Raw genomic sequence first — 9,817 nt, 5'->3', positions numbered from 1 at the left:
GTAACAAAGGAGAAGGGTGTTCTAATTAATTATTCTTTGTAACTGAAATTGAGAATCGCCAACCTGAGAGTTAACAGTTAACACTTAAGGCTGATGGGGGCCTAGTTTAATATTTGATTTAGACTGTTGCAGACTACAAATACAGGCATAACTTGGAGATATTGTGGGTTCGGTTCAAGACTACCACAGCAAAACAAGTTATTTCAATAAAGTGACTTGTAATCTTTTTGTTGGTGGAGGGCCTGGCCTTCAGTTTGTAAAAAATGCAACATCTGTGAAGTACACTAAGCGAAGCACAGCAAAATTAGATATGCCTGTGTTTTCTGTATTTTAGTGGTAAATGGGGTAAGAGACCTTTTGTGGGTAGAATGTCAGGTGATTTACTTGTTGGAATTTCTAAACACAATTTGTCAGGTGTGTATTTTCTTTGCAGATATTTTTCCTTAACTCTCTTTTTAAAGTTACTTGAAGCCCATCCTCACACACAGTGGCCCCCCATTAACCACCACTCTCCCAGCCTGGTGTGGCTTGCTCGCTCACTGTCTGACCAGTCCCCAGGTGTATGACGTAAGTAAAGCATATCAGGGCTATGTTCCTGTTCAGCCTCCAAATTAACAGATTTCACTTCTCCAATAAAATCATTACAAATGGCCAACTTACATATGCTTAATACATTTTGCACAGCAACAGAGAAACCTTTTATTAGAGTTATGGGGTTCCCAAACATCAGCAGCTATGGCGTAGTAGAAAGAACAATGGATTTGGAATCAGTACAACTAGATCGATAGATTAAAAAGTTAGTTTTATAATTTCCCATCCTGCTAATAGTTTATTTAATAAAAACTGTCACTTTTCTGAATGTTGAATAGTTTGCTCAGTTTGGACCTCTGTCTAAAGTGACAGAATGAGCCATTTGGATATTTTTTTTTTTATAATTAGAGACAAAGGGCACTGACCTGGCATTGCCACTTGTCCCACTATTGAAGCTCCGACTGATTGCACCCTTCAGTCTTATGTTTCATTGGGTTTATGTGTTTCTTTGCCTTCTAGCTCTAGTCTTTTAAACAGTTTCTAAAGGTTTTCATCTTAATTAGATTTTATAAGTGTCACTTTTCATGTTTATGTAGTAGTAAAAGAACTAACTCACTATTAAAACTATAAAAACCTTATCTAATCTGAAGCTTACCAACTATTCTCTTGCTCAGTGATTAAGGGCATCTGGACTAGTTGAATTCAGCATAAACTCAATAAACTTCCAGGCACTTAAGTTGAAAGTCCCTCACCAGTTCGAGAGTCTACTCACGGTTTGCTTCCTGGGGTAATGTTTGGGCTATGGACTTCCCACAGCTGTACAAGATAGGGTGACTTGGGCTACAAGCAAAAATCACTCTCCATACTGCTGCTGCTTCTTTGGGACTGGGGTCCTGACCAGGGTCTCAGTCAGCTCCAGATATAGTGAGGTCTGCTGCTGAGAGAGTGGGAGCAAAGAGTCTTTGAAACTTAACTGAGGAACCCAAAGGTGAGAGTGTAAGGGCTCCCTGTGGAGTTAAGTTTTGGGTGAGAGTCTCAGGCTGGTTCACTCTCATGGCTGTTTGACACACTGTTGTGTGGTCCTCACTTATCAGGTATAGGGCATCTGTACTTCACTAAGTTTATCTGGGAAATATCTAAGATGTTCATTTTTTTACCATTTCCATGAACTCCAAACCACTTAGGTTTAATAACAACTTAGAAAACAGTATTCTTCCACTTATGAAAATAACCCTGGTTATTTAAAATACACGTGTTCCCACAACACACTTTTTTGCAGGGTTATTTTGCTGCATTTTCATAGCCTGCAATGAACAGCTAGTTATATAATTATACAAACATTTAGCTTAACCAAACTTTTGTTGATCTTGTCATCTACAGTTTGAGGGAGTGGATTGCTTTCATCATTTGTATATAACATTCATTAAGCTATGACTTAGAAATCCCTCTCCACTGGATTTTACTATATCCTTGTTTCTGAATGACCTTTCCTTGGGTACTATTTGTTTGGGCTCATGAATTTCGTAATGAAATGGGTCAACAGCCAGTCTTGTTTTCTCCTGTCAGTGAATTTTGGTCCCGCTTCCCACTATGAGGGAGCAGAGTGGGCCACACCGGGGGTCCCGTTTAGGGTTCCTCTGTGCTACTGTGTGTGCGTGTTGGGGTGGGGGGATTGGTTACATTTGCACAATTACCCTCATATGCAATTGTTTCAGATTCCTCTCTGTCCCTCCCAGGCTTCAAACCTTGGAAGAGTGAAATACGTGCCAGGAGAGTCTCCCCCTGAAATTTGGGAACTAAGAGCCCTGGGAGAGGTATTTTGACAGAGATGAACAAAATCATTACTTAGCACATGTATAAATGAGAGAAATGGAACGTGCTAAAACAGGGAACATGATGTCATTTGTTATTAAGAAAACTATTCACAGGGCAGATAATGTTTCAGGACTTTCTCAACACTGATGTAGAGGAGGAAATTGGGGAGTTTGGAGTGAGTTTTAGAATTACACTCTGCCTGACTAAAAGATTCTTGTTTAATTGTACATTTGTACCCTGCCTCATTCCAGTGAGGATTTGAGGCAGCAAGCAAGCAGAGTTGCATATTTGCCTGTTAAAAAAGCCAGAGCATTAGTTAAACGGAGTCACATTATGGAGTTTGGAGAAGTCGATATCACTGACAAATAATGCAGAAAACAAGCATGTGCTTGTTACCGGTAAGGGCACAGAGATGGGCTGGGACAGGAGAAGCAATGCAAGCAGAACCTAGGAGTCCTCCCTAGGTCGGTGCATTTAACAGGCATTCATTTAGCACCTACTATGATTTAAGTATCCAAGGAAGGGTGCCAAGAAGAGAAGAAGGAAGTCACTGCCCTCCAGTGGTTCCTCATCTAGATGAGGAGTCCAGGCATGGATGCAGGAGAATCTGCCTGTGGTTTTGAGCAGTGTGACTGAGAGGGAACCATGAGGCTGTAAGAGAGGCATGTTTGGGTCCTGCACTGAGGAGTCCCTGTCGTGTAGAGGACAGGATGCAGGACTTCAGATATGCTTTGAAGAGTAGATGGGAAATAGGAGAGAAAGCAGTTTTAAAACTGTTTGCTGTTCAAGAAGTTCACACTGTTTGGCAGCCCTACAGTGGTGGAGCAGGGGAGCATACCACCCCTTGTTTTGCTTGTCGAACCCACTGGAGAGTGAAAAGTTCTGACCTCATGCTGCTTCCTGACACTCTCCCTGCTGTCTTTTAGTTTCAAGTAGCTGCCACTTAGCTGGTGCTTGCCTTGTTCAGCTTTGTCTGTTGCTTAGCTTGAGATGGCATGCCAGTTTTCTTCCCAATAGAGTGCCTTTTCACATCCTTCGTATGGGTAAAACCAGTCTGGAGGCAGCATAAGTCCTAACCATGCTTCTAGATGGACAACTTCCGGCAAATTTCACAGAGAACTCCTAGCTCAGATTTTCTGCTCTGTGACATGAGTGTTTGCACCCATCATAGGAGAGGAATGAGGACCAAATGAAAGCTTATGTGATCTTGCTGGCAGGCATGTAACAGATGCTAAAGAAAATGTAACCTCCTTCTCTATCACTTGCTTCATCTACCTGAGGGCTTCGCATCAGGGTTTTTCTGTGTGGCCAGGAAGGAAATCCTAATAATGGGTTGTCTTCTTTCTGTTGCTGACTAGGACAATCAGTAGTTCAAATGTAAACTACGTGGGTTTAGGATGGTTTGTGTAGGTCAGGAAGCGCACCCAGAAGACCTTCCCAGAGAAGAGAGGACCTGAAACCTATTTGCAGGTTTACCCTGTGACCTTACCCCTTCCTTTGTGAGTTGGGAAGCTGAAAATCCAGGTTGATCTCCCTTTCTTCCCTTTTGTCACTAACCTCAAGATGTCAGGCATTTAAAATCAGAGCTGCTTTCTGCTGTTCCAAGTCCTAGCTCAGACAACAGTGCCATACATTGACTTGTACTCTACAGTTCACATCCAGTTAGTACGCTAGAGGCTCAATGTAGGCAAGTTTCATTATCCCCAGTTTCAGATGAGGAGTTGAGGTTGGGGTTGGCTGGAAGTCCAGAAGATTCTAGTCTCCCATTTGTTGTTGTTTGTTGCATTTTTCAGAACCAAGAGCCACTGAGAGAGGAAGACTCTGATTTCATCCTGACTGAGGGTGACCTCACCTTGACCTATGGAGACAGCACAGTGACTGCCAATGGCTCCTCAGGCTCCCACACAGCCTCCACAAGCCTCGAGGGTGGTCGGAAAACAAAGAGCAGCTCTGAGGAAGTACTGGAACAAGATCTAGGAGTGGGAGACCAGAAGATTTCAAGCCGAGGCACTCGCCTAGTGTTCCCCCTGGAAGATAATGCATGACTTCCTCCCAAAACCCTGAAGCAATGGGGTAGGCCCACCAGTGGGGCGAGGCTGGCTGCATGCTCCAGTTGTTTGAAGTGGGACGGTGACTGAATGGAACTAACACTTCTATTTTATTGAGGTCTGAAGATATCTTAACATTTAAAATCTAACCTGAGATGCAGATGGTGGGGCTCAAGTGTCTCTAAATCAAGACAAATGCAGACCTATTCCCACTTTTTCACATAGTAGTATGCTGTTTAGATTTAAACAAACAAACAAAAAATAGCATGCTTAGGTGGTCTCTTAATTCATTCATCTGCGGTATCTGAACAAGGTGTGACAGGTGCCGGGGATCCCTCCCAGTAGAGGCTTCATGTCCATACACAGCAGTGCAACTCTTTCCGGCTGTAGTAATATCAAGTGAGGGAGAACAGGCTAGAAGAAAGATCATAAAGTAAGGCAAGTGAAATTGGACCTCCAAGGATTAGGAGAAACTGGTGTGTTAAATGGGATGGAAAATATGAAAAAATCAATTTGAGTGGAGGCTCCAGCAATGAGGGTTGTGTGGCATCACCTCATCTCAGGATTCCTGACTACTTTTGCTACCTGTGTTTTCTCTAGACTGAAGATTGGAAAATATATCCATGAACATTTTAACATGGGGAAAGAATTTTAATTTCTTCTCTGGCAATCTCCATAAAGAAGTTACTGAAACGTTGAAAACCAAAGGCAAAATAGTGTTATACTGTTGTTTTTTAATTAATGTGAAGGCAGGAGAAACTGTTTAAAAACTGGTGATGATATCACTGCAAAATTCAGTGAGTTCTTAAGGGCTGCCATATGAACTAACTGCCTTGGAAGTGATGAACAGGACTGAGATATCTACTGTGGGTTTAGAAATAACACCAAAATTTGTGGGGTACTTTGATCTAGGGAAGAGAAGGCAGCAAGAAGCCTAAGAGGTAATAGGCTAGTATTCAGAGGGAAACAATCTCACAGCAATAATAATGATAATAACTGCAAAGAAAACACAAGATAGTGTTTAAAGACTAAATAGAATTCCAAACTTCAGGCTAAGAAATACACGAGATTTTGGTGGCCACCTGAGGAATCAGAGGCAAATCAGTAGAAAGTAAAGCATTATTCAGTCCAGTGGAAGGTTCTGTTTAATATAAGATTAAGAATCCAGATATTTTGACACTGCCATATAGAGAAGGGTCATTTTCTTGGTATCTAAGGAGGCTTGCACCAATGCAATGCATGAGTGTAGTCTGAAAGATAGGTCTTTAGTTTGGGTTCTTTGTGGATGAGCTATTCTACCTGACTACACCTTAGTAGGCAAAATACTGAGTTATGTGGAATGAACTCTTGGAAACCAAGTTTGAGATTCCTCCCGTGTCTCTATGCTTCAGTGCTAGTATATTTGAAAACACAATTTCTAAAAAATGCTTTCATTAAATTATGGCAGACAAAATAGTGGCCTGCTCTAGTACACCCAGAATGAAATCAGCCATTTTAACTCACAATTTTAATGGTTAATTTTTAAATAAGACATTTTCTTTTTCAATTAATAATTTGTGTAAACCAGGAAAAATGTATTATTAGGTTGAACCATATGAACTTGCTGGTATTTGACCATTTAAAAGAAACAAATGACAATTTTATGTGGTTCAATGTAATAGAATTGAATGATTTTTTCCCCCTCTCTATCTATATTTAAGTTCTTTTTTTTTTTTATGGTCATCCATGGGCTTCGTAAGTTTGGGGGAAACAAGCTAAAAAACTTACCTAACTCCATGAGATTTGGGGTACCAAAGCTACTGAAGAACTTAAGAAAACCTATAATTCACACCTAGAGAAACAGTTTTATTAAAAAGCCCCTGGACAGGAGGTCAGACTGCAGTAGAGAGCAGCAGCTAGGCTTGGCAGAAGGCCAAGACCAAAATTTAGCTAGGGTTGTAGTTATTTGGCTGGATGTTTTTTTATTCAGTGGATCAAAGTAAGTCACTGACCTATGGTAATAATTTTTGATTGTAAGATGTGGAGAATAATGCTGACTTTATCAGAGGTCCTGGAGTATGAAGCCATTCACTGAAATGTTTCCACTCTAGAAGCATTATGCCTATGCTGAGTAGTGAAGTAGGGTGCCACGAAGCCCAACAATCATCAAACTCAAGGCTGACTATCTGTTGCCAATCTGGCATAAACCACATTGAAACTGCCAAGCGATGGTACATCTAACTAAACAAAGTTCCTTTGAGAGGGTAATCCAAGTCATTTTATAAACATATTTATTTTGGGTTGGGGATGGGGAATGACAGTTCAGCAGAGTGGGATGTGCTAGAAGAGAGGTTCTCAACCCTGGCTGTATATTAGGATTACCTGGCCCATTTTTTAAAAAAAATATAAAAACAAGGCCGAACCCTCAGATATCCAGATTGGGTAGATTTGGAGTGGGGCCTGGCTTCCATGCTGTATTTTGGATCCTCAGGGATTCTAATCTGCAGCTAGGGCTGAGAGCATTTAGTCTAGAACTTGCAGTGGACCTTATTTGGAACCTTAAAGAACAGCCTAGCAAATTAAGTTTTTAAAAATTTGTTAGTTATGTGGAATGAACTGAGTATTGATCAATAATGCAGACTGGGTAGCTGTGAGTGAGTTTCGTACTAATAATCTTTGCAGAACTCAAGAATGTACTCCATAAAGTACAACTGCACACAGAAAAGGTCATGTTTGGAAACCTTAGAGCATGAGAAGGATGACTTGAGTGTATGTATGGGGGTGGGATTAAAAACCTGTTATCTTTGCCCCCATTTGTGGAAAAGAGGGTTTTGTCTCAACTGAGCTGCTGACAAATGTGAAGGTTAGTGAGAAGCTCTCTTTTCTATTTAATCTGGGATTAAATTAATAGTCTCCTTTGCAGTCAATTGAACTTTCCCTTCACACTTCTCTTGTCCCCATGCCTGAATCCACACTGGACTCCTCAGAATAAGAATGGGCCATTTACTGCCAGAGCAGAGGCCACATGTTAAGTGGAAGGTTGTGATTACTTTGCTTTCCCACAGTGATGTCGTTGGTAGCTGGTAATTAAGGAGATGCAAACTTCTGTGTAGCACTGACAAGAAAGAAGATATAAACTCCTGCCCATTCCCTTTTAATATTCTTTTGGGGGACTACAAGGAGACTTCAACTCTCCTAGAGAAGGAAATTTGGAATTTAAATAAGGCTGTATTTCTTCCTAGGAAATAAGTATAGGAACAGCATATATGATTAAATGGACTCTGATCATCCAGGGTACTTACTGGGGTGACCAGACTAATAAACACTGGTGCCTTGCAGCCAAATATCACACTGTGACATCAAATGTTTCATCAAGCAAACAGCAAGGAGCTCTTTAGGCTGTGACCCCTAGACCTGAAAAAAGTTTTCTGTGGTTTGGTTGACAAATGAAATTTTAGAAAACACCAAAAATATTATTTTAGCTATCCATGAATACTTCAGTCTAGGGCGAAGAGGTTCCTTCCAAAAGAGGTCTGTTTCACATTCTCTCCTCCCATCATATGTCTTCCTTTCTCTGTCTGTAGTGGAAATTAATGTAATCATGTGAGATATTTAATGTAAACAAAATGATTTCTAAATGTAGAAACACCACTGGTGCACTTAGAGGAGGTCGGTGGCAGGGCAACTGAGCAACTCATCAGAAGGGAAATCATCTGGTTGGAAACCAACCTTGGTACCCATTGTTGAGTTCTAAGAGGTGCATCCGAAAGCCGATTTTATCATCTGTTGTCAAGTGTAATCTGGAATGAGGCTGCTAGAAAGTCAGCTTGCTGATTCAATAAGCATATGACTTTTTATTCTACTTCAGAAATGGGGAACTTGACAAGTTTTATGCCTGTCTTTGGTGTTGATTCTAATAGATGAATTAGAGTAGGAGCTAGTCTGTCAGATATTTTAAACTAAGATCATTGAGTTCTGATCTCTTCTGTTGTTTTTTAAAGGAGAATCTGGCTTGCCAGTGTCAGTTGCTATGTTCTGACACAAGAAATTGAAGGAATCCAGTGGCCAAGAGTTAGAGTATAGAAACAACCCATCTGAATGCTGCTTTCATCACTTTGATACCTGAAAAAGACCTTCCCCCTTTCTAAAGCCTAATAAGAAAAACATACATATAGAAAAATACTCTAGAAACCATTGTGAGTGTCTAACTAGAAAAAGCAAGTAGGCTATTTTGATAGTCCTTTCAAAACAAGACTTAGAAATAAACCATTTTTTCCAGTTTCAATTTTCATAAGTAGAGTCTTTTTTTTTAAATTAAATCTCATCACCCAGTGCTAGCAGAAATTGTAAAGAGCAAAACCAAAGTTTTTTATGTCAGTTTTATTTTTGTAAGCAGGATATACTATAACCATGGCCCACATGGAACATGCAGGCAGCCAGTTTTCTGCTATCTGAGCCTTGGAGAAGATGAGAAGGAATGTCAGCCTATTCTGCCTTTTGAAAAGGTCTGAAACAGACACAGAGCACTTGGGAGAGGTCACCTTCTCATTCTGATGGCTACCTTTTAAAAAGGGTTAACAGAATTGCCAAATACCATGGTCAGCTCAACCACTGGCCAGCAGAAAATAATCTAGGCTTGTATATGTTGGAGGAGCTCAAATAGAAAGGACTTGTAAACAGCATGAGGAACTCTACATCTGCTGTCTAAAACACTTAAAAAAGTTAAGATCCCAGCGTTACTGGGTGGTTATATAACTGCATGGACACTTGGGGGTTAACTTTTGTTGATTATTCAAATTATGGGCTTTGGAGAAGCCTAGGAACAATTTTCAGTTGTGTGGGTGTTAAGTCTATGGATTTGGAATTTATCACTGAAATCAATCATTCAAAGTGTGACTTCATAGTAGAGTCACTTCATCTTAGGTTGTCTTTTAATTTTTTATATAAAATGCATATGGTACTTCTTACTTAGGAAGTTTTACTATGTTCATTAAACTTATTAAAAGGGAAGGCCACCAAGATTCATTTAATAGCTGAACAGCAATTTTTAAAATAGAATAGGATGAATTTAACATGGGATGATGTAACCTTCCAGGGAACTTTTTATAGAGAGCTTACATACTGTAATTGGGGAGAATTTTGTCTTCTATTCAACAGTGGCAAACTGGTGGTTTTATAAAATTAACTATATTATGTTATATAAACATGTTATATAAAATAATGTTAAAATATATATACCTGTGAAAAAGCAAAGTCTTGGCATTATCAGCAACCCTTATGTACAATAAGGAAAACTGCAGTTAGGCCCCAAAGTGCTACCTTTCCCTAGCATCCTACTTAATGTTTGCCTTTGTGTCTATGTTTAGATTGATATTGTAAAGCTAGCCACATGTTTTCCTGCCCTTGCTGATATTTAACACATTTTTCTCAAAGCTTTTTTTTTT

At 40.0% G+C, this 9,817-nt stretch overlaps 1 protein-coding gene across 4 annotated transcripts in view; it reads left to right on the top strand.

Moving 5' to 3' along the window:
- Window positions 1-5,096, top strand: part of SLC9A7 (solute carrier family 9 member A7) — a 146,030-nt gene extending 140,934 nt beyond the window's left edge. For 2 of the 4 annotated variants that reach the window (XM_015585561.2, XM_015585560.2), the window contains 3 exons: window positions 462-567; window positions 2,268-2,345; window positions 4,140-5,096. In XM_015585561.2, the coding sequence (XP_015441047.1) occupies window positions 462-567; window positions 2,268-2,345; window positions 4,140-4,391 (436 nt within the window). In that variant the 3' untranslated portion in view covers window positions 4,392-5,096. The remainder of the gene's footprint in view (window positions 1-461; window positions 568-2,267; window positions 2,346-4,139) is intronic. The other 2 variants (XM_015585562.2, XM_006906902.3) reach the window with 1 other exon arrangement.
- Window positions 5,097-9,817: the final 4,721 nt, after the last annotated feature.

Source organism: Pteropus alecto, unplaced genomic scaffold (assembly GCF_000325575.1).
Source record: "Pteropus alecto unplaced genomic scaffold, ASM32557v1 scaffold392, whole genome shotgun sequence".
In the NCBI taxonomy this organism is placed as follows: Eukaryota; Metazoa; Chordata; class Mammalia; order Chiroptera; family Pteropodidae; genus Pteropus; species Pteropus alecto.
This window is presented reverse-complemented; position numbering and strand designations above follow the sequence as displayed.